General features: G+C 39.3%; 1 protein-coding gene across 2 annotated transcripts in view; it reads left to right on the top strand.

Annotated features, from left to right (window-relative positions):
- Nucleotides 1-2,350: 2,350 nt before the first annotated feature.
- Nucleotides 2,351-25,760, top strand: part of PDHX (pyruvate dehydrogenase complex component X) — a 40,587-nt gene continuing 17,177 nt past the window's right edge. Inside the window, exons 1-5 of one of the 2 annotated variants that reach the window (XM_070760955.1) lie at nucleotides 2,351-4,231; nucleotides 6,254-6,337; nucleotides 8,841-8,941; nucleotides 14,355-14,545; nucleotides 15,600-15,698. In XM_070760955.1, coding sequence (XP_070617056.1) covers nucleotides 4,060-4,231; nucleotides 6,254-6,337; nucleotides 8,841-8,941; nucleotides 14,355-14,545; nucleotides 15,600-15,698 — 647 coding nt within the window. In that variant the 5' untranslated portion in view covers nucleotides 2,351-4,059. The remainder of the gene's footprint in view (nucleotides 4,232-6,253; nucleotides 6,338-8,840; nucleotides 8,942-14,354; nucleotides 14,546-15,599; nucleotides 15,699-25,760) is intronic. The other variant, XM_070760964.1, reaches the window with a different exon arrangement.

Below are 25,760 nucleotides of genomic sequence, written 5' to 3'. Positions count from 1 at the left end.
AACTCGCAAGGTAAGGTTCGGGGCGGGGCGGGCGGGGCCCTTTTGTGCCAGTCGGGGAGGCGGCGGCGGCTGCAGCAGAGGCGGGCGGGGGAGGCCGGCCCGCCGGAGGGGCGATGCTGGCGGCGGAGACAGGCGAAGTCCCGCCCGCCCCCCGCCCGCTTGGCCCCGGGGGGCTGAAGGGAGCCAGGCGGGGGAGGGCGGGGGCTACTCGGTTCTTCCTCAGCCGGGGGTAGCCGGAGCGCCGGCCAGGCGGGGGCGGGCGAGGCGAGGGCTGCGGGGCGTGCCGGGCTCCAAGTTGCCGCGCTGCCTTTGTAAACCTGCCCGAGGGAGGCGAGGGAGCCCCTTTGTTGGCCGGCGGCCTGGCCGGCCCTTGGCGCGCGGTGCCCGCGGGGACTGCTGCGGCGGGGACTGCCCACTGCCTTCGCCCAGACCAGAGGCATCGCTCGGCTGGGTTTGCAGATCCGCGGAGGCATCGCCGAGGGCGGGCTGAGCGGCGCTGTGTTGGGAGCCCGTGCCGTGGGAGCGGGCGGCTTGGCCTCGCTGCGGCGGCGGCGGCTTTGCGGGTCCTCGCTGGCGGCCTCGCCGGGCGGAGGAGGCTGCGGGGCTTTCTAAAGGGAGGAAGAACTTGCTATCGAGCCTGCTAATGAAATCCAACCGGCGGAGGGTCTGAAATTCCACCCGAGGGGAAATGGGGGAAAAAAGCCCAGCCGGGAGCGCGGCGCCAGGCATTGTTCTCCGGACCCCTCCCGCAGCCTGGAGAGGGAAAGGGCCGCTGCGGGTTGGATTTCATTAGCAGGCTCGATAGCAAGTTCGATAGCGGCGGGCGAACGAGGCGAGCGGCGGGCGAACGAGGGGAGTGGGGGGCGAACGAGGGGAGCGGCGGGCGAACGAGGGGAATGGGGGGAGAACGAGGGGAGCGGCGGGCGAACGGGGCGAGCGGCGGGCGAACGGGGCGAGCGGCGGGCGAACGGGATGTGCGGCCGCCGAACGGGGCGAGCGGCAAACGGCGGGCGGGCATCAGCGAGGATCCGAGGCGGCGGGGAAGACCCAGGGAACGTTCCTTCGGCCGCCCAACAGCTGATCTGCTCGGTAGCGCGGCAGCAGCGAGGAGCCGAAGATGAGGTTTCCCCGTTGCCCAGGCAAAGGGGAAACCCCATCTTCGGCTCCTCGCTGCTGCCGCGCTACCGAGCAGATCAGCTGTTGGGCGGCTGAAGTAACCTTCCCTTGGTCTTCCCCACCGCCCACACGCAAACTTCACCATCTGCGCATGTGCGGCCATGAAAAAATGGCCGCACATGCGCAGATGGTGTTTTTACTTCCGCACCGCTATATCGCGAAAAATCGAGTTTCGCGAGGGGTCTTGGAACGGAACCCTCGCGAAACTCGAGGGATCACTGTACTCTCAATCACTGGTGGTTGGATCACTTGTGTTTTCTTCCTGAACATACCAAATGATCTTTCCTTCTTCATTTCAAAATTGTCTCCCCCAAACCATGTTAAACATCAGATTACTGATGCCAAACTTTGCATTAAATGCATGTAAAATTGTGATTGCCTTCACCTGGTATGTTCTGCTGGATAACCAAATGGACTTCTAAAAAAAGTTTTATTCTGCAAGAATTGATTAGATCGAACTGATCAGGCAATTAATATTTTCATCCTTTGCTTCAGTGTTTACTGTCCTGCTGATATGCAGCATAGAAAATGTCACAGATGTTATTATAGTATATTCTATTTATGTGCCCTTTGTAAAGTGGCAGTAAAGAAATGAAGCTTGACCTGGGAAGAGGTGCGTATCTTACAAACACACACAATTGTTTTATTCTTAAAATACTGGAAAGAAGTGAACTGTGGCCCAGTAAAAGATACATAAGAAATTGAGTGACGTTGTGCTTATATTAATTAAAAAACACCTTGAAATAGAGAATAGATAGATAGATAGATAGATAGATAGATAGATAGATAGATAGATAGAGAGATAGATAGATAGATAGAGTCTCTCCTATATCTCCTCTACTATATCTCTATAAGCTTCATTGTGTATTATTGTGTATTGGACAAAATAAATTTTAAAAAAATGTAGTGAAAGAAGTCGGAATCTGCATTCTATTCAATGCAAATTGAGCTTCAATTTACATTTTCACAAATGGCTTTAGTGTAAACAGTGCAATTTTCACTTTCAGAATGGCTTCTCTAACATACAGTAGTTCCCTCTAAGCTGAGCAGTGAGCAATCGCTCACTTAAAAATCATCAACTCAGAGTTTTCCAAACCTGCCCAGAAGCCAAGAGGGAAAGAGTGAGAGGGAAGGAGAGAGAGAGGAAGAGAAAGTAACAGATAGAAAAAAGAGAGGAAGGAAAAGAGAAAGAAAAAGAATGGGAGTAAGGAAGAGAGAAAGAAAATCAAAATCTAGTTTGAAACTAGCTCAACTATTTAAGTGGCATTTTGATATTGATAGAGTTGCCCTATTATGAGCTCACTGTTATAGACACACAGTACAGTATTTTATTTTGAAATTCTCTGAGGCAAAACAGGGTGGGTTTTTTATTTGTTTGTTTATTTGTTTGTTTGTTTATTTATTATTTCTGTGCCGCCCAGTCCCAAAGGGACTGCCGCTCAGACACTATACTTTTCCGCCCACCCACCCCAAAAATTAGAGGGAACACTGTTCTCTAACACTCTAAATTTAATTTAATGTATAAATCAGACATTCAAAAAAGCCCCATTCCCCCTTTAGAGAATGTGTAGCTGCCGTAGGACTAGCGATTTCACGCGCGAATTCAGGCAGAAAAGACAGCTTGCTCTGTAAGGGGAATACTGTACTCTTTTCAGGCAATGCGATAGACAGCCTGGCCTCGGGAGGGGAGGGAAAGGGGGGGAAAGATGGCAGCCTCCTTGTGGGTGATCCTCCGCTGCGGAGGGACGATCAATCGCTTGCTGGGCAGGAATATAATGCGAGCTCCCCTCGGCTCCTTGTCACAGGCGATGGGTCGCAGATTCCTACATATGACCCCGGAAACCTTGGGTGAGCATTTGACTATTCCCGGGAAAATTGCTGTGTTAAAATGATTTGTTGTTAAACCGGGGGTTCGGCTGGGACTGTGAACCGGCGAAGGCAGCAAGGATGGGGACTGTGGCTCTGTAGGCGTGATGGATTCAAGAAATAACAAGGAATCGGAACGGGTGCCAAATAGACAGATGCGGAGCTGAATGCAAAGCTTGTATTGCTTTGGTTCCGTGGAAACAATACATGCAAGATCCTTCCAATTCTTGCAAGTGGCTAAAGCGGCTTGAAAGGGGTTTAGGCTTTCTGTTAATGTAGATTGTAGATCCATTTCTTTCAGTCCCCTGAAGGTTTCCTTTCAGAATCAGCGAAGTAATATTAGAAGTTTGGCTTCCTGATATTATAACCTAGGCCAAAGCTAGAGAACTGTTTATAATAGGGTTAAATCAGGCATCTCAAGAGGGGGTAGACTGCATTTTGTGAAATGAAATGTTTATCAATAAGCATATTTTACATTCTCCTCTAGAATAGGTCCTCAAAAAGTTAATCATGTATGGTAAATATTAAATATAGAGAAGCAAAGCATTACTGCCACATTTTGCTTCATGTTACATATTAAGAGGAAGATTTGCAAAATAGTGGAAAGAAACACTGCCAAGTTCAGGCAGAATGCAAAAGGTTTAAAATATGTTTTGATGGTGCATTATCTCAAATTCAGATTTGTACATAAGTATAATGAGATTGAGCACCGTCAGTGCACCCCCAACACAATACATTATATTTATAGTACAGCCATATTCTATATTTTCAGCATTCTTCGTGCTTATGGTAGATTTAATAAGATCATAATATTGTATATTGATTAATATTTAGAATATGTGTTCAGTATAAAAAGATAAAGTGGCAGATGATTAATAGAAAGTATATCTGACTATGATGATTGAGGTTTATTTTCAGATATTGTACATTCATTTGAACACTCATTTAAAGTTGCAACAGCTTTGAAAATGAGTTGCAGCCATTGTAAAACCTCATTCCCCATCACTATGTCAAATTATGACTTTTGGGGTAGCTGACAGCTGGCTCACATTTATAACCAGTTACCAAATTCCTTGCAATCATGTAATTGCCATTTGTAATTCTGCCACTTTCCTTAGAAAGTCAACTGAGGAAGCTTGTAGGGAAAGTTGGAAGCAGCAGGAATGGGGAGCTACAGATTTTAATCAATGTAAGTCTCTCATTGATGATAGTGTAAGCAGTGAAGCATTAAATAAAGGATCAATGCAAATATTTAAATTATCTGTCCTAATTTGATTCCAGGGAAGAATGTGTTGTTTTGCAGTTATCAGTTTTTGCTCCTTAAGATTTCTGGGTATTCATTCATTCAGTGGAATAATATGTCTTGGGGAGGGGCGGCATAGAAATCCAATCAATCAATGAATCAATCAATTATATTGCATGTTGTGCAAAAAGTCTAAAATAGGTGTATCCAATCAACGGCCCTGGACAGCTAGAGATCATACAATTTTAACATTATGTACATTAATATATACATTATATTAATGTGTGTACACATAAACATATATACACATTATATGTATATGTTATATATTTTATATGCTGCCCAAGGCAATTCCTCTTCCCTCTTCACTCAGTGCTTCTGAGGCAAGCCAAAAGGTTAAACACCCAAAGGCTAAAGTGTCATTGAATTGCTGAATTTAGCTTCTCAATCATGCAGCATTCTTGGCAGCATTGCCTTTTTCTGAAATGTTTTTTTCAACTGTACAGTCTACAGTTAAGGAGTTTATTGATATTTATTTTTTCAAGCTTCATTTCTTTTAACAAGTCTGTCTCTCCTGGCTATATCTCTGTTAAGGGAAGATGGACTATACCATTCTGATATCACTTCAAGTAAAAGGTTACCTTTGAATCAAAGCCTATGCCTCAAAAATTTAAGAAACATCTTTCAAGAATAAAATATTTACTTCAGTTACAAGCTATTCAGATTGCAGTAGGCTATGGAAAGATTCCATGCAGGGGTTGATAAATATGTGTGAGAAGAATGGTCTACATGGTTGCAAAAGAAGAGATATTTTTTTCTTCAGACCTGCCTTTTCTCTGCCAGAGGTGGGTTCTTTGTGGTGGGCTTATTCGGTGAAGAGGAGTAGGTTTCTGACTCTCTTCTGCTAGCATAGAATTGCAAGCTTTTATTTTGGGGGGGGGGGGGGTTTAGGTAAATCATTGACAGTCTCTTAAAAGAACTGAAAATAAAGCATTTGGCAGGTAAGTCTTTATAGATTCTGCCCATTCACAGCCTGTTACCCATCTAAAATGAGATGAATTTCATAATGCGATCTGCTTTTGCAACTTTGTGTCAAACTATCTTTCTTGCTTAATCCACACCTATAACTTCTTTGCTATTTTTAATTTAAATAATATCACAGCTCAGTTACAGGCAGTACTGTACTTGATTTATGATGGATATGTTATAGTCATTTGCAGCATCCCAGGGTTGTGATTGCATTTTATGATGCAAAAGAAATTGAAAAATTGAGTCCATCGCATGGATCATCTGGTTTACAACCATCATGATTTACAATTGGGTTGACCAGGCTCCATTATGGTCGTAATTCAAGGACTACTACGTTTTTCTTTGTAGAGTATAATCTGGATTTGTTATATATTGCTTTAGCCTACTATATATGGAATCAATATACAAGATTACACTAAAAAACCAATGTTCTACAAATTCCCAGTCAATTAAACCATCAGCAGTGTTCTTGGAAACATCAAAGACAGACTAAGAATGTTTTGCTTTCCTTTCTCATGTCAGATATGACATTGTTAATTTTTGAACACTGTTTGAATAGATTTTGTTTTTCAGAATTTAGATTTGTATTTCTGTACGCCACTTCTTAATTCATGGCACTCAATCTACCTTTTCAATCGCCATTGAGTATCTGTTAAGGATATGATATTAGGTCAATTAAGTTAGCTTATGGGCCAACTTTCTTCACAGCCTGTAGTTACTCTTCACTTAAGATTATCTTCAGCTGCTTGTAGAATGACAATACCGGGGGTCCCCAAACTTGTCAACTTTAAGACTTGTGGACTTCAATTCCCAGAATGCTCCAGCCAGCATAACTATGCTGTCTGGAGAATTCTGGGGATTAAATTTGGTACTGTGGATTTGTTGGCTGTTGTCATATTATGACAACATATTATGATGATACATTTTTTCTCCTTTTAGGTACCCCTGCTATTAAAATCATAATGCCTGCATTGTCACCAACAATGGAACAAGGCAATATAGTGAAATGGCTGAAAACAGAAGGTAAGTCTGACCTATTAAAATAGTGTCTTGAACATTATGATATTTTATCTTTTCCAGCATACAGTGTTCCCTCGATTTTCGCGGGTTTGAACTTCGTGAAAAGTCTATACCACGGTTTTTCAAAAATATTAATTAAAAAAATACTTCGCTGTTTTTCCCCCTATACCATGGTTTTTCCTGCGCGATAACATCATATGTCATCGCCAAACTTTCGTCCGCCTTTAATAAATATTTTTTTAATAAACTTTAATAAATAAACATGGTGAGTAATAATCTAAATGGTTGCTAAGGGAATGGGAAATTGAAATTTAGGGGTTTAAAGTGTTAAGGGAAGGCTTGTGATACTGTCCATAGCCAAAAATAGTGTATTTACTTCCGCATCTCTACTTCGCGGAAATTCAACTTTCGCGGGTGGTCTTGGAACGCATCCCCCATGAAAGTCGAGGGAACACTGTAATCTACTCCTGTTTCCTTTCCCCATAAAAATAGTTTATTGTTATGCTGCTACTCTCTTATTATTGATATTTGTTGTAAATTTAGTATGCATAATTTTATCAGTTTTACAGAGTATGGAGAATGTCATTAATTCATATGTTCATTAAATTTGCATTGTCCAATTATAGGTTTGGTTGTATGTATGGTTTAAACAATTTATGATTATGGTATAAACGAAGGAAATTATGTAAAAGAAAAACTTATTAATTTATTTTTTATTTATACATAAGCAATATTCTAAGGAAAACTTTAAATGTATTTAAGGTTGCTGATGTAACTAAAATCTCATTGTGTAATTATAGCAATGGTTTGGTTATAGCAAATGGAACAAATTGCATTTTTTTAATTTACTGAATAGATAAGTACTTCATTAGTTCCTTGTCCTCCTTATCTTTTTTTTTCTTCAGATTTATTATAGACTCTTCTAAATGAAATGTCTTCAGAGGTCTAATACTGATTTTGAAACATTTCCCAGTGGCTGTGTTTACAGTTGCCTTTTCAAAGGAACATGATCTACTTACATTATTACCCTTCAATATTCTCTGTATTTTGTTTTTACATAAATAGAACAGAGGAAGTAGATGTCAAAATTGTACATGTCATTTCAGTGACCTGGCTGTTAACATTATGAACATAATTGTGCAATATTGTAAGTCTTTGATGTGGAAAATTATGAGAAATCAAATTCAGGGCTTAGGCAGGTCAGTTTGCTTTCTTTCAGTAAGACAATTAAATGACTTTTTCTTTTTTTTAATAAAATCTTCATCGTATACAATGTCAGTCAAATGACAAAGAATCAAACCTTTGTTAGTACAATTTTCCAGAGAGGAAGTATATTAGATGTTTTGACTCCACATCCATTTAATTACGTTTTCAGTTTAGTTCATTTTAAATAGAAAGTTTAAAAGTAAACCAACCTTTACTTAATGAAGAATTCTGAATTAATTAACTCATTAACACAGTACTCAAATGGCACATGTTAGGATTAGGAGAAATTGCTAGCTAAATTATTCCATTTTAAAAATAGTTTCTATATAAAAATTCCTGTTAAATTCTTCCTTTTAAGTTCTGAAATTAAATGCATGTTTCTAATAGAATATTTTTTGCTTTAGAAACTTCCAAAGCAATTTCACATTACTTCTTAAATTCTGTGAGTGTATTAAAATAAGGAAGAAACAGGACAGCACTGTTTATTTAGAGAGATTTTTAATACTAAAATATCAGATTTCTGTTTGCAAGCTCATTGTAATTTATTATATAGGATAATTTTGTTTATTTTTAAATAATTTTGTCCTTTATTGACAACAAGATAGTAATCCCTGTATGAAAATGTCACTCTTTTTTCTCTTTACTCTTAGATAAATTTGGTTTCCTTCTCTTCTTGGGAACATTGCGTTATTTCTTATGGTTGCCCTGTAATCCTGGGTATTGCTATGAAATTCTTTCTGTAATTTTCCTTTGACTCAGTCTCATCCTTCATTTCTGTTTCTGATTTATATACAGTAATTTCCATAATTCCTAGTTAGCCTTCTGAGAGTTGCAGTCTTAACAAGTATGGAAGGAAATTGGTATTGGATAATGGCTGATACAAATCAATTAATCTGTTAGTCTTTCTATATTGAATTTGATTTGCAAGCAATTCTGGTTGTACATCAACCAATGGTCAGCATCACTTTTTCTTCTCTCGTTATTTTTTTATCTATAGCACAAACAATAACACCATATCGATTTTCACTCAGTGCCACAAGCCATATTAATTTCATCCTTAATTTACCTTATTGATACCATTTGTTTTGTATTTTACTAAAATTCACTTTCTTTATCTAAAAACTAATTATTTAGTATCAGTTCCCTTTTTAATAGATTGCAGCAAAACTCATTGTATTTTAAGTTAAATGATTTTATTTTTAAATTACAAACCATAAGTTAGTTTATAAACTTAATATAAACTATGAATTAAAGCATATGAAATTTGTTGAAAAGATTGAATTTTATTTTCATTTTACAGGAGAAATTGTGAATGTTGGAGATGCCCTATGTGAAATTGAAACAGATAAAGCAGTGGTTACAATGGAAGCAAGTGATGATGGCATATTAGCTAAAATAATGGTAGGAATAATTTACATTATTATAAATTATAGTCCTTAGAATATTATGACCTTTAGAATATAAGTTTAAAAATATAAGTTTTAATAGACTTACCATAGATTTATTTTTTCTTATTTTAAGTATTTTATTAGAATTCCTTGACCTAGTACTCCAGATTAGGATACAACTCCCAGAATTTGAAACCACAATGACTGAAAGTCATTTTTATTGCAATTTCTACTAAATAGGAAGAATGTTAAGGGGGGGGGGTGCGGTACATAAACAAAAGTGCTTGGTTGTGTGTATGCTTGCATATAATTGGTCTTATTTTACCTTTTGTTAAACTACTGAATTATTAGTATTCACTTGAACGAATGTTTAGATCTTTCATGACATCTATCTGTCTGTCTGTCTATCTAATTAAATCGATATGGGTACCAGCTCACTCAGTGACTCCAAAAATAAAAACTCAATAATTTTTGTTACTATCTTCCTTTCTATAACATCAAAAGTTTTTGAATATTTGCTATTTTAAATAATTGGCAGAATTCAAAAAGATACTATATTGAAATAGGTTTACAGATTTCTGCAACAATGATCCAACTGCAGTCCCGCAAATCTGCTCAGCTGGACTCCCACAACCCTAGAAAGTATTTTATTTCTTCACTTTCCAGTTATGTTTATTGAATTTTTTCTTATGATCATTCATTTTGGGAGGGATTCTTATTTTAAAATTGTGGATATAAGGAATTATAATAAACATAAATAATATGGCTAGAAATGTAAACTCTAAGCTGTGAAGAAATAAAAAAAATACCCTAAGAAAGAGCATGTGAATAAAGTTATTTTGAATTGAATAACAAGGAATCAACAAGGAAATAAACTTTTCATTTGGACTAACATGATTGCAGTTAGCAGGCATATATCATTTAATCTGTGGGTACACAACCAAATCAGTACAGACGTATGACAATTTACCAAAAAACTAACAGAATGTTTAGTCTTTCTCTAATACAGTACATTGAAAAATATTGTTTGGTATTGACATTTTCATTGACGTGCAACATTTTTGAAATGTTAACTTTTTATTAGTTTAAAGTACCTAAAATATATTTTGGTAAAACAGTTTATTATTCATATGACTCTGTATAGGCTTGTTTTGGTTTCAGAAAATGATTGCTAGCTGAATCTGACAAATACCTGCTTTTGAAATCATGTGATTATACAGTGTTACCTAACACCATGCTTTGGCTTGAGAGAAACATGTCGTACATTACATAATTCTTAGGTTGAGTAAATATCCTTTTTGCAATGCCAGTATAATGAGTAGTTGTAAAAAATAGTAGAGTAAAAACATTTGTAGATTTAAAATACTGCCAATGAAGGAGACATGACAGAAAAGATCGCTAGCCATTCAAAGCCTTGTGCAAAAGTACTTTTGTCAGCATATTTTGTACACACTCTTATATGCATGTTAAAATCCTATTATAGCAAAACCCTACAGTAAAGTTGCTTATTGTATTCAAATTCAGATCACTTCATTGTTCGTGATATGAAACCTGCAGTTGAAACTTTCTGTTTCACTGTGCTATGCAAATGAGTATCAAAGACAGCTTGATATATATGGATGGATTATAAAATACCTTCTTGGGCAGTTAAGAAGAAATCAAGCAAGAAAATGCCTGTCTGGAGTTTAAGATAATAGGGCTGCATCTAAGATAATGGAACCAATCTTTCACAATGGAAGATTCATACTGTTAGCGGTTCCTTGTGAAACCATATGTGTGGATTGTGTCAGTCCTTCAGAGCTGCATCATCAGAGCTTTTCTTTTAGCCAAGACCTTTATCTTCTGTACAACATCAATGAATCTGTTCTAATAAATCTGATTAGAACAAGGTTCGACAAACCCAGGCGCCTGGTCGCCAGTGGCGCCTAGAAAATGTTGTCTGGCGCCTAGAAAATGTTGCCTGCTGTACTGTATGTCAGCGTTTCCCAACCGGTGTGCCGCCTGGGCAGGGCGCTGCGGTGCCTCTGACCTCTCCGCTCCTGCCCGATGCCGCGGTTTCTGGCGCTCTCCTGCTGGGTCCCAAAGAAGGCAGGCAGGAAGGAGAGCTCCATTCTTCGCGCCTTTTTCCCGCCTTCCTTCTTTGGGGCCCAGCAGGAGAGCGCCAGAAACCGCGGCATCGAGCAGGAACCGGGCGGTCGGAGGCACCGGCACGGCAGCGCCCGCCCAGCTGAAGGTTCCCTGTCGTCATCGGCAAGTGTCCTTTGGGGCCCGGCGGGAGGGCACTGGCGGTGGGAGCGGGGGGGGGGGCCGCGGCTGCAGCGGCACAGGCAGTCGCGGGGAGATGGCGGGGGGAGCGGGGGGCGGCTAAAGCGGCCCCGGGCACCGTTCCCTGTACGCTTTTCCAGGGGCGCGCAGGGAGCCGCGGCCACCCGCCCGCCTACCGGATTTCCCTCCGCGCGGCTGGGGAGGTGGATTCGCCGCCCCCGCCAGCCCGATCTCCCTCCAGTGGCTGGTGACGTAGTTCTACCGCCCTCGCCAGCCTGATCTCCCTCCGTGGGGGGGTGGGGGGCGACGAACCGATGACCGGGGGCTGTCCGTCCGTGTTGGGTGGTGCAGGGCAGGCACAGGCAGCCCCAGGGGAGAACAAGGGAGGGAGAGAAAGGAAAGAGAGAGTAAGGGAGGGAGAGAAAATTGAATGAAGGAGGGAGAGAAAGAAAGAGTAAGAAGCAGAAAGGATAGAGAAAAAGGAAGAGAAAGGGAGGGGGAGAAAGGAAAGAGGGAGGAAGGGGGGGAGAGAAAATTGAATGCAGGAGGGAGAGAAAGAAAGAGTAAGAAGTAGAAAGGATAGAGATAAAGGAAGAGAAAGAGGGGGAGAAAGGAAAGAGGGAGGGAGGCGGGAGAGAAAATTGAATGAAGGAGGGAGAGAAAGAAAGAGTAAGAAGTAGAAAGGATAGAGAAAAAGGAAGAGAAAGGGAGGGAGAGAAAGGAAAGAGGGAGGAAGGGGGGGAGAGAAAATTGAATGAAGGAGGGAGAGAAAGAAAGAGTAAGAAGTAGAAAGGATAGAGAAAAAGGAAGAGAAAGGGAGGGAGAGAAAGGAAAGAGAGAGAAAGGGAGAGAAAGGGAGGGAGAGAAAATTGAATGAAGGAGGGAGAGAAAGAAAGAGTAAGAAGTAGAAAGGATAGAGAAAAAGGAAGAGAAAGGGAGGGGGAGAAAGGAAAGAGGGAGGAAGGGGGAGAGAAAGAAGATATGAAGGAGGGAGAAAAAGAAAGAGAGATAGGAAGGAAAGAGGGAGAGAAAGGAATGAGAGAGAAAGGGAGGGAGAGAAAGGGAATGAAAGAGGGAGAAGGGGTGAGAGATAGAAAGGATAGACAGAAAGGGAGAGAAAGGAAAGAGAGAAAGGGAGGGAGAGGAAGGAAAGAGATGAGAGAGGAAGGAGGAGACAGAAAGAGAGGAAGGAAGGAAGAGAGAAAGAAAGAGGGATGGAGAGAGAAAGGAAGAGAGAGAAAGAGGGAGGGAGAGAGAAATAGAGCGAAAGGGAGGAAGAGAGATTTTTTTTTGTCCAAACTTTTTTTAGCGCCCCCCCCCCATGTTCCCCAGGATTTTGAAAATATGAAAAATGTGCCGCGGCTCCAAAAAGGTTGGGAAACACTGCTGTATGTGTATACAGTATATTTTTCCCGCCTTGTGTTTACGCCCAGAAATGGTACATCTTGGCTTCCGTAGCTCCGCCCATCAACCTCGGAGCGAGCTGCTTTCCCAGCGTCCCCTGCGCTTGCGTGCGTCTCTCCCTCCCCCCCTTGCCTCCATTCCGCCTCCTACTCGAACCCCTTCACTCCCCCCCACCGCACACAGACGCTCCGATCTTGGCCGCTCACCCGCCTTCGGAGAGAAGCGGAAGCCCCTCCCCTCCCGGCGTGAGGTTTTGTTCATTCCTCCTCCGGCCGCGTGCGCGGTGACTTCCGACCAGTAACCCCTCCTCCCCCCTCCCCCCCTCACCCGCGTCCCCGGCCCGGTCTCCCTTTCCTTCTTCTCTGTTTCGGTTTCTGACTAACGGTCTCCCCTCGGATCCCGACGGGAGTACAGCAGAGCCGGCTCGGCGGAGCCAGGCCTGCGCCGGGGGGAAGGGGGTGAAAGCGATGTCAGGTGGAGACTCGGCAAAAAACCAAGTTTGCTTAAAAAAAATTCTGGCTCCTAAATTTTTTGGCTGGCTCCTAGATTCTGAACAACTTTGTCGACCCCTGGATTAGAACAATTGAAACTCTTTAAGAAGCAAAAACCAGTAAATATTCCTTAACATATTACAGTACAGATAATATGGAAAGCAAGGTCTTTTTCTAAAAGGGTTTGCATTACTTTTCATTGGCATTGTTTGCTTTTAATGAATCAGTTAATTTATTTATTTTATTTATTTATCAGATTTGTATGCCGTCCCTCTCTGCAGACTCGGGGCGGCTCACAGCAATAATGATACAATGTAACAAATCTAATATTTAATTAATTTATAAAACCCCAATTTAGAAACCAATCATACATACTGGCATACCATACATAAATTTTATAAGCCTAGGGGGAGGGAAAATGTCAATTCCCCCATGCCTGACGACAGAGGTGGGTTTTAAGGAGCTTACGAAAGGCTAGGAGGGTGGGGGCAACTCTGATATCTGGGGGGAGTTGGTTCCAAAGGGTCGGGGCCGCCACAGAGAAGGCTCTTCCCCTGGGTATGGCCAAACAACATTGTTTAGTTGACGGGACCCGGAGATGTAGCTTTGTCACAATTAGTTTTAGACCTTGTTCTTGAAAGGTCATTTATTCTACTTTTTTTTGTAGTTTCATTGAAACAATAATATGTTAATGATTTTTTAGAATGGGCAAGTTATTATTTTTCTCAAAATCAAGGAAAATTTGGTATATTTGGTTTTCATCTGTTGTATCTTTCAGTTTAGTTACAGATAGACAAATGTAAGTTTTTATTACTATATTTATGAATTCTTTCTAGTAAAGAATTTGAAAAATGAGATGGTAATGAAAGGAAGTATAATTGGACAGGGGAGAAAAAGGAAGTCATCTGGGTGCCAAAAAGGACTAAATTTACCAAGCAGACATTTACACATTCCAGAGGTCTGCAACTACTGTATTTGTAGTTCCTGCTTCTTGGCTGTCAATTATCTGTTTAATAGCAAAGGTAAGGCTCCCCTCAAACATCAACCACATACAGTTTTTCCCGAAGATGGGCTCCAGCATGAGTCCAAAAGTTCAGAAGACAAAATATCTGGTCCCACTGACCAATCCAGATTGAATCCTGTTAGCATCTTAGTTTAAGTGTATGTTTGAAGACTGGGGTTGATTTAATTTTTTAAAATAGCTATTCACTAAATGATATGGTAATTTTATAAGTCTGCAACATTCTGTTTTCTATTCAATTTCAGAAGGAAGAGGGAAGCAAAAATATACGCTTGGGTGCACTAATTGGTTTGCTAGTAGAAGAAGGACAAGACTGGAAACAAGTTGATATACCAAGTGATGCACCCTCTGAGCCTGTGATATCATCAGCATCAACAGTCTCTTCCCCAACTCTCCCATTAGCTCATAAAATAGAAGAGAACCATGGAAAAGAACAGTAAGTCTCTGGGTACCTTATGCACTAATATATTTCAGCACATATTATTACTGAGCCTTCTATAGTATTTTGTGTTCGTGTGAAAAACTAGATTGTCCCTGATGCATAAAAATCCATATCTTATTCTAAAAGTTGTAGAATAATCAGGAAATAGTCAGAGTTTATATTTTAGCCTAACTTCTCACAACAATTTATACTTTGGATTCTAATATGGAAACCTCAAAGATTCTTATTTCAGTCCATTTATCCTTAGTGATACTAGCAGTGTTATAGTAGTAACTATAGCTCTAAAAATTATACTTCTCTGTGCATTATCAATGGCATAAAAATAGTAAATATTTATTTACAGTGTTTGTAGAAACAAACTGGCAAAATGACCGATATATCAATAGTCAATTTGATGTATCCATACATATCCATACAATCCACAAAACAACAATAAAATATTCCAGCAGCACAAATCTACCTTCCATTGTATCAGTATTATTGTTGTGTGTTAGATATTAAAGGCCTCAAAATGTTCAGTCAGGACTGGCATACAAAATCCAGCAAGTAGTAGCATCAGAATTTTGCCATTTAAATTTTAGAGGGGAAAAACGGTGTGTGTATATATACGTACACACACACACCATTTTCCCCCTCTAATATATATATGAAGGTCTTGGCATATTCAGGTTTCTTCCCGTGTAGGATTTAGAGATTTCTTGCGACATTTCGACGAGGTCCCACTCGTCATCTTCAGGCTGGTGCTTCTGTCCTTGTTCTAGGGTGAACACAGCGAGACCTGAGCTGCATTCCTTCTATAAATACTGGTGGCTCGGTGTGGTCAGGTCTCGCTGTGTTCGCCCTAGAACAAGGACAGAAGCACCAGCCTGAAGATGACGAGTGGGACCTCGTCGAAACGTCGCCAGAAATTTCTAAATCCTACACGCGAAGAAACACGAATATACCAAGACCGTCATACATATATATATGTGTGTGTGTGTATTTTAATAAATGCTGTGTTACTTTTTTCTATGTACCCTTTTAATATAGTTGCACCTTTGCTTTTTAGCTTTCGCTTAAGTCCTGCTGCCCGAATTATTTTGGAGACCCATGGACTTGATGCAAGTCGTTGCACACCCTCAGGGCCTCGAGGAATATTCACAAAAGAGTATGTGAAATGTGAACTTTTTTCTTTATGTATCATAGTCTATAAAATATATTCCTTCTAATTTTTGTAAGCATCAAAAGTAAGATATGTTACTTTTCTAGCAAATGTAACTTTGTATTAGTTGTAATAAGGTCAGAAACAGAAATGGATATGGGGATGAACGAATTAGTTTGTTAGTTGAAACTATGAAGACGGTGATACAGAAGTGCCATGACAGTTTTTAAAGTTACACACTGAGTAAAACCTTATGGTGAATCACATGGATAAAGAAATAATAGAAGCTAGATAGAAAAGGGAAGGGAGAAAAACCAGTGTTTTTCAAACTTGACAACTTTAAGATGTAAGAGTAAGACTTAAACAGTTTACAGAGCTGAGCAACTACTGTACCATGGCAAAATTAATTTTAACAGTGGTTAGGCATAATTCAGAGGAACAGAAGAAAAAGATCATCAAAGAGATTGATGCTCTTTGTGGACTGTTGCAATGTATTTAGAAGAGCAAGAGTTATTACCAGGGATAAGCAAGCGTCTTTCAATACAGTCATCAAAGGTCAGGTCTGAGTCAGTGACATCGGACTAAAGTTACACAGAATAAAGAAATTACACAAACAGCTGATTTTTGTTGGCAAATGGATACTTCAAGATTGAGCCATACAGATTTCTCTTTCGCAAGGATCAAAAAATGTTTCTTACATCCAGCTCTTCAGTGGCTGCCACAATTGCGAAAATGCTATGCTTTCAAAAGTGGTGTTAAATCCATTCAGTTTCTGATTCTATTCATAGAATGGCGGGGCCATTTACACAATCAAGTGATCCTACCAGGGTTGCATTGCTCCTACTTGCACTGAAATTAATTGAAAGATACTTTGGACCGATGGAGCTTGTATAGAGCTGTATATCATACAGACTCCTTGTTAAGAAAAGATTTTAGATCTTAAGCAAGAATCCTTATCCAGCATTTTCTAAATAAGTTACAGTAGATTGCTATGCTTAGATTTATTAGTGATTGTTTCATAACTGGGCTTTTTATTTCTCTTAATAAATGAACTGATTTTTGTAACAAACCACTTAAATATTGCTAACTTCTCAGAGCTAATGGGAAGCCATCTGCTAAGACAGTGCTGATACTGAAATGGCATAGTAGATCTTTGTATTAAAAATGAATGAATACAACCTATATTTTGTTCTTCCTGTGACCCAAATTAGACGGAAGGATAAACTGAATATATAATATCTCACATGTAACAATAATTATGAGGAATCTTAGTACTGTAATTGTAAAAATGCAAACATAATTTATAGTACAGTGTTCCCTCGATTTTCGTGGGGGATGCGTTCCGAGACCACCCGCGAAAGTCGAATTTCCGCAAAGTAGAGGTGCGGAAGTAAATACACTATTTTTGGCTATGAACAGTATCACAAGCCTTCCCTTAACACTTTAAATCCCTAAATTGCAATTTATCATTCCCTTAGAAACCATTTAGATTATTACTCACCATGTTTATTTATTAAAGTTTATTTAAACAAATATTTATTAAAAGCGGACGAAAGTTTGGCAATGACGTATGACGTCATCGGGTGGGAAAAACCGTGGTATAGGGGAAAAAACAGCAAACTATTTTTTAATTAATATTTTTGAAAAACCGTAGTATAGCCGTTTCACAAAGTTCGAACCTGCGAAAATCAAGGGACCACTGTATATAATTAATTCATGGCAGGTGGCAAACCTCTATATGTTACTGAGATACCTACAGTAATCAATTTTTCCTAGTAGCCATGGACATGCAACACAGGATTTTGTACAATTAATGCTTTTCACCCTTAGAGATGTCTTTAACTACTCACCCACATTATGAGTTATAAGAGCAAGTCATATTTTCATTATGTTATTATATTATATGGCAGATAATTCTTACCATCTACCCTCAATTGTTTATTATAGCCACTAATGCTAATTAAAATAAAACAATAAGCAATGGACTATTTGAGGTTGTAGGTCTTTTTCCCAAGTCAGAGAACTGCAGGTGGCAGCAAAACACAATTATCAGTAAAACCTTATTACAGCAAAAGGCACAGTGAATGAAGCTACATTTCTTGTGCTAAATCTCACATATTACAGTTTTTCATATCTCGTGCAGAGCACATTATTTCAAAAAATCTGTGATACTGGATTTTATACATTTGTCAGTTTTGGTGTTTGGATTTGGAAGAGAGATCTTTGCTGTAAAATGGTGTTTTAAAAAGTCCCTTAGAAGTAAGATTGGCAAATAGATTTGTATTTATTTTGTTCATCTTTGTGAACCTTACCTACCTCACTGATAATGACATGTCCTGCCATGTCCTGCATTTTTTATTTTTAAGAATTGGTAAAATGAATTGAGGAATTGCTGATGGTGAAATTCATATTTAATTGAAGTCATTGACAAAACCCTCATTAATTTTAATAGTGCAGTTATATTACAGCAATTCATAACTAAAGTCTCAGATACAACAAATAGATTCATTCTTAATAGATAGATTGACCGTGTGCTATCAAATCAATGTTGACTCTTAGTAGCTACGTGGAATTTTTCCTATATTATCTATCATCTGCCTCCTTCATGTCTTCCACCCTTCAGCACTGTAATTGAATTCATTTACCCTGCAGCTAATTGTCCTCTTTCTCTCCATCTTTCCCATCATAATAAATTTCTCAGAGAAGACCTATTTTTGTAGAATGTTTCCAAAGTTTGATTTGAACCTGTTATTTATGCTTAAGTGAGAACTCTGGATTGATTTTTTTCTATAAACCTCATTCATTCATTCATTCATTCATTCATTCATTCATTCATTCATTCATTAGTATTAGTATTAGTATTAGTATTAGAGTTGAAAGGTACCTTGCAGGCCATCATGTCCAAACCCCTGCTCAAGCAGGAAACCCTACCCCACCCCAGCCAGATGGCAGTCCAATTTCATTTTTAATGTGTCAAATGATGGGAGGTTCACAACCTCCACTGGCAAGGCTGCTCCACTGGTTGATCGCTTTCACCATCAGAAAGTTCTTCCTTATCTCCAGGTTGAATCTCTCCTTGGTCAGTTTCCATCCGTTGCTCCTGGTCTGGTCCTCTGGTGCCCTGGAAAATAGTGTGACCCCCTCCTCTCTGTGGTAACCCCTCAAATATCTGTATACTGCTATCATGTCCCCTCTGACCCTCCTTTTTGCTAAACTATCCATGCCCAGTTCCAGCAACCTCTCTTCGTATGTCTTGATTTCCAGTCTAATTATTATTTTAATTGCTCTTTTCTGTACTTTCTCAATGTCCTTTTTGTAGTGGGGTGACCAATTTTTTTTTAATTTGTTCATTGGTTTCCTTGACTATCTATGATATTCTGAGGAACCAGCTTTCAAAATCATTAACATTCCTTCTAACCTCCTCCTTCTCCGTCTAACTCTCAGTTCCATAGAGCAGTGCTTTTCAACCAGGGTTCCACGGAATCCAAAGGTTACGCAACAAGGGCCAGCAAGGGTTTCCACGACTTAATAAGAAGGCAAGGCATCTTGACAATTAAGTATCTTTTCTAAGTCTTTCAGTTCTGTCCTACCAAATGCCAATCTGAAGTGTGTTTCTTGACTGCTGTTCCTTACTGTTAAAAGTTAAACCTATAAGGTAGAAACTAACCAGTAATTAAATTTATTTATTTATATTTCATATTTCTAAATATCTTTTTGACTAGTTCCAAGGATTGTCATTAACTAGGTCCTCTTTACAGTATATTTAATCATTCCCCTATGTTTTCCCTATGATCCTTGGCTTTCATTACTAAAGCTTACAAATAATTTGTATTTTCTGCCGACAGTGTAGTATAAAATAGCACAAGTTAATGATGTTTCTTCCTCCAATTTAAAATCATACTCCTTTCCCTCCAATCTGTATATAATGTATATTCTGCAAATAGCTTGAATAAATAAGACAAGAATATGCAACAACTTTATCTTACTCTCTTTGCCGATCTGGAGCCAGACTCTTCTTTTCAATGTTCTGTCGAGATTGGTGATTCCTGACCTATATACAGGATTTGCTTGTGAACTTGTTTATAAAGAAGCCGCAGTACATAATCTACAAAAATTATAAATAAAGGGATTGCATTTTACGGGGGACTAGGTTTTACAAGAAGGCATATGTATAATATTTAGTAATTTAAAGATTTCTCTAAGTAAATTCTCTTTTAAAACTCTGTAATTATATTTTTAACTCTATTTCCATATTTTTGAACATTAATCTGCAGTAGCATGAAAAAATATAATAGTGTTTTGCAGATTAAAAATCTATATAAATTAAATGATGAAGTTGATGGTATAAAGGGTATAGAGTTGATGGTATAGTTGATGGTATAGAGGGCGGGGAAAATATTTACTGACCCCTCACATCCTGGCACAAATTGTTTCAACTCCTACCCTCAAAACATCGCTACAGAGCACTGCACACCAAGACAACTAGACACAAGAACAGTTTTTTTCCTAACGTCATCACTCTACTAAACAAATAATTCCCTCAACACTGTCAGACTTTCTACTAAATCTGCACTTCTATTCTACTAGTTTTTCTCATCATTCCTATCACCCATTTCCTCCCATGTTGACTGTATGACTAACTTGTTGCTTATATCCTAAGATTTTTATTAATATTGCTTCTTCATTGCTTATTTGACCCCTATGACAATCATTAAGTGTTGTACCACATGATTCTTGACAAATGTATATTTTATTTTATGTACGCTGAGGGCATCTGCGCCAAGACAAATTCCTTGTGTGTCCAATCACACTTGGCCAATAAAAAAATTCTATTCTATTCTATTCTATTCTAAACTTTCTACTAGATACTTTATATATATATACTGTGTATATATATATATAGTTTATCAGGCACACATCCTTGCATTACCAGTGATACACAAATGTAGTGTAATTTTAAAAAGCTTTGCTTACCACATTTTTGTTAAACATATTTCAAAACAATGCATCTAGTTAGAAAAACATAATTAATCAGAGAAGGAAGACAGGACATAATAGCGGAATTGTTTATCACTATTCTAAAGCCAGTGTGAAGGTATGTTTAGGCATGCTGGAGTGAGAAAGCTCAGCTCAAGTTTATACTCAACAGTGAAATCTTAAAGGACGATTTCACACCAATTACTGTTTCTCAGCAAATTTTAGGATTATTTTATTTTGAAAATCAAATAGCAGGGCCAAATAGGAGGGCCTCTGTAGATATACAGAGTTTCTAGATAATCAGAAATAAAAAGCAATTTAAAGTATCTAGTAGAAAGTTTATACCATCAACTTCATTATTTGTTTTAATTTATTTTTAATTTAATTCCTAGAAGCAAGGCAAGATAAAATTCTGACAAATGAACAAACACCATTAGATCAGACGCAAGATCCTCCCATCTTGAGAACTTTTTCTAGCTGTACTTCATTCCTCTTTCCCTTGAGGATGTACCATTGAGAGTTATATTATCAGTGACCATTGATGTCCCATTTAATTGGCCTTTCCAATGTTGTTAAGAGGCATATCTTCCACAAAACTATAGAAGTTAATAAGACAGTTAGTGGTCATCACCCATACTGTATTTGTGGATTATTTTTTTTCTGCATATTCATTCATAGTGACAAGTCAAATTAACAATGCAATTTTTAAATTATTATTACCACAGTTAACAAGGCAGAATCCAAATTTAGGAAGGTGGCTGGGAAATGCTTAACCAGCATTAATCACTGCTAGGTTATTGTTAGATTCTGATATTTGCTTAAAGCGTACAATAGCTGATAAGGCAGTTCACTCCAGAGGGGGATGGTAGAATCTGATTTCTGAAGAAATCAGCGAAACATCTGCTATGAGTTAAGCTTGTTCTAAAAAGAAGCTGTCAGAAATTGCCTTTATTGTTTCCCAATGTGCTTAAATAAATTGGAGTAATGGTTTGAAAAGATATAATCCATTAGATCAAAGAGAGGGAGAAGAAATGAGGACACGTATCTTGGCAGACTAGATGATGTAAATGAATGAACCCCCTCAACCAAGAAAATCCCATTCCCGCATAGAGCAGCTTTCTGTTTTCTGTACAGTTGGGTTGAAAATGCAAGACAGCGAATGCAGAAGAATCAATTATGCTAATCTCCAAAGTGAAACAAAAATTAAAATGACTGGAAAGAATATTCCTCATGTCTTTTCTTCCCCTCTTTGTTACCAGAAATGCTGTTGTAAATTGAGATTTTTGCTCATGGGTTCCACATTTGAAGTGTTCATTGACTATTATGTCTGAGTATTACTCTGATCTCTTCGTTTTTCTCCTCATAGTGAGTGGCAGAAGGAGGCTACAGTACTGTCAGTGCCACCTTACCCCAAATTATTTATGGCAGTTTTTGCGCTCAAACCAAATACTTAGAAGGAATTTGGTTCACTTCCTCAAAAGTTAAGAGCTTGACCTGTGTCTATTACCAAAAGTCTGAATTTGTAAGCAAGCGGAAAGCATACAATTGATCCCTTTTTTAATAGTCTTAGGAATTTCACCAACTCCATCCCACACATTTTTGTGGCAGAAGTAGATAATTCAATCTGAATAGAACTGGAAGGTACCTTTGAGGACTTCTAGTCCAACCCCCTACTCAAGCCGGACACCCTATACCATTTTAGACAGGTGGCTGTCCAGTGTTTTCTTAAACACTACCGGTAATGAAGTCCCTGCAACTTCTGTACTTCCTACCAGCATGCCAGCATTCCTGCCTTATTTTGTGGCAATATAGACTTCCAAATGCATCAATCAAATTATTGAATATTCAGTTCTAGAAACTATATCATATCATGCTAATAAATTCAAATACCCTCATTATAACTTAGTGTAGAGTTACCCAATCTTTCTAGCTTTGACGGGAGGGAAAGAGAGGATGGTTCCATGTAAGCAAACGGCAGGTGCATGCAGCTCCATTTGTGCGAGTGGCAGGCAGGCAGACATACCGCTCACGCAAATGAAGCACGCATACATGCGCTCACCTGCTGCTCACACAAGTGGGAATGTACATGCTTGTTGCTTCCACGGTCCAGTTCCAAATAGCTCTTGGCCCAGTGGTGGGCTGTGGCCTCAGGAGTTGTGTACCCCTGCCTTAGGGTACAATATATGAATCCAGCTTATTAGTTCTGTTCAGCCTAAAAATGTTACTTTTAAAGTTTTTAAATTTAAAGTTTATTTTATTTTTGCAAAGATTTCCTTAGAATCTAAGCACCACAAATGTCATCTGTGTCTGGTTCATTCCAGAATTCAAAAATTCATCAGTAATTGACCATTACCTTTCTAAATATTACCCAGACCAAACAGCTATGAGTGTTTCAGCTATCCAGATTTGGCAACATTCCATCATTGACCTTGGACTGGGGTTGCATTTACCTTTCAAGGTTGGTGTCCAATCTGGAAATCTTCCTGGATTAGCAAGTAAAAATTGCACTTTTTTTCTAAATTGGGGCTGGATTGGTGGGCTTTAGGTAGTCTCTCATGCCCTAGTCACCTCATAGCTTGATTACTGCCATATTCTCAACATGGAGCTGCCCTTGAAACGTCAAGTGGTACATAATGCAGCAGTTGCAAGCAGCAGTGATGTGCATTTCGTAGCGTGCCATGTAACATCTCTGCTTCAAAAGTTGTACTGTTTGATAGTTTGCTTCTGGGTGTGATGCAATGATGTATTCAGCCTGTTCTGAATTCATCACATGTTGGATCACGCGAATCGGGAGGGGTGATTGTGGGAGGCTCCGCCCACCAGCCCCAACATAATGCGTGAACACTATGCATATGCACATACGAGGCATGAACCAGTAGGGGAGGTAAGTGAATCTCACCTCTGGTGTGATGGTTACCTGTAAAAGCGTTCATGGTATAAAGCCTGGTTGTTTCTTGAACTGCCTCCCATAGTATCTGCCTAACCCATTTGATTAGATTTGTATGCCGCCCCTCTCCGAAGACTGGGGGCGGCTCACAACAACCTGAACAGTGTACAAATCCAATTTTTAAAAAACACAATTTAAAACTCTTATAATAAAATAATCACACAATCCAGTCAAACCGTACACCAATCTTGACAATTGGGAGGGTCAATTTCCCCATGCCTGGCGGCAAAGATGAGTTTTTAATGACTTACGAAAGGCGAGGAAGGGAGGCAGTCCTAATCTCTGGGGGAGTTGGTTCCAGATGGCTGGGGCCACCACAGAGAAGGCTCTTCCCCTGGGGCCCGCCAGACGACATTGTTTAGTCGACGGGACCCGGAGAAGGCCAACTCTGTGGGACCTAATCGGCCGCTGGGATTCGTGCGGCAGAAGGTGGTCCCAGAGTTATAACATTGGCATAATCCATCTTCGCTCAATTAAACAATGCCATTTTTCCAGGATCCTAGAAGCATGCCTTCTCTGTAGCAGTGCCTTTCATAGAATCATAGAGTTGAAAGGGACCTCCAGGGTCATCGGGTCCAACCCCCTGCTCAATGTAGGATTCACTAAACCATCCCAGAAAGTTAACTGTCCAGTCTCTGTTTGAAGACCTCCAGTGAAGGCGAGCTCACCACCTTGTGTGGCAAACTGTTCCAACGGTTTATCACCCTTACCATTAGAAAGTTTTTTCTGATATCTAATCTAAATCTACTCCTTTGCAGTTTCGTTCCATTGTTTCTAGTCCTTCAATGTGCTAATGAGAACAATGCTGATTCCCTCTGCTCTGTGACAGCCCTTCAGATATTTGTAGGCAATTATCAAGTCTCCTCTCAGTCTTCTCCTTTGCAGACTAAACATCCTTAGATCCTTTTAACCGTTCCTCCTAGGACATGGTTTCCAGACCACTTCTCTCTGGAACAAAGAGGAAAAAAGTTCCCTTTGAGTTCCAGATGGCCTACACTCTGCTGCTAGTTAGAAGAGCTATAAAGATCAGGTTCTTCACCCTGGTGAGAGAGAATGAGACCCTTGCTTTGTTCCATCCAGTCTGTCAGTTTTGCCATCTTTTATTGTGACCATCTTTTATTGTGTCATTATAATTTATTTGATTGTTGTAACCTCTTTAGAATCATTGGGAGTTGGGCTTTTATTAACCGATAATAATTAATGGCTTAATAAACAACAATAATAAAATACTAATTTTTATGAATGAATAATAAAATAATATAAATGTAATATAATTATTTATTCAAATGGTGACTTTCAGTAATATAATTAATTGTATAATATATCTTGTTGCTGGTCTGGAAACCAGGAGACTGTTAAGTTCTAGTCCCATTTTAGGCATAGAGCCTGCTGGGTAGCCTTGGGCAGTTACTCTGTGTCAATCCAATCTACTTCACAATGTTGTTGTGCGTTGGGGGCCAAATAGGAATGTTAAGTATATTGAGTCATCTATAAAAAATAATTATATTATGGATTATAAATAAACATTGTAAACTTGAAATGCGCAGGGCACAATTACTCTTCATTTCAAAATATAGTACGATGAAATATCACTATGTTCTATTTTTATTTTTCATCTTCCTAACTCGTAAACCGAACTCGTATTCTAATTTCAATCATAGTAAAGTCTGCAATCTGGAACTGTACTGCATTGATATTGACATTGGAGTAGATTTAAGAATAGTCCTGACAGGGAAACTTGGCATTTCATATAGTGAAATAATATGTATTGTCTAGTATTTTTCAAACTTGGCAACTTTACAGTGCATGAAGTTCAACTTTCAAAATTCTGCAGCCAGCATGCTAGCTGTGAAATTCTGTGAGCTGAAATCTACATATCTTAAAATTTCCAACTTTGAAAAACAATGCTGTAGCCTGAATGGTTTAGTTTACAACTCAAATGAATTGTCCTATGAGTGAATACTTAATAATGGGACCTATAAGTTGCTTAGTAAACTAAACTGTTAGAATAACATGACTGCTTTTGGAGTGGACTTTTGTTGTGCTTTGTTATTGATCCTATTCAGTCGCTAAGTCACGTCTGACTGTTTATGACCCCATGGACCAGAGCACACCAGGCCTTTGTGCTTTGCAGCGGTTGTTTT

This window comes from Erythrolamprus reginae, chromosome 1 (assembly GCF_031021105.1).
Source record: "Erythrolamprus reginae isolate rEryReg1 chromosome 1, rEryReg1.hap1, whole genome shotgun sequence".
In the NCBI taxonomy this organism is placed as follows: domain Eukaryota; kingdom Metazoa; phylum Chordata; class Lepidosauria; order Squamata; family Dipsadidae; genus Erythrolamprus; species Erythrolamprus reginae.
Note: the sequence above shows the minus strand (reverse complement) of the source record. Positions and strands in the feature narration are given on the sequence as shown.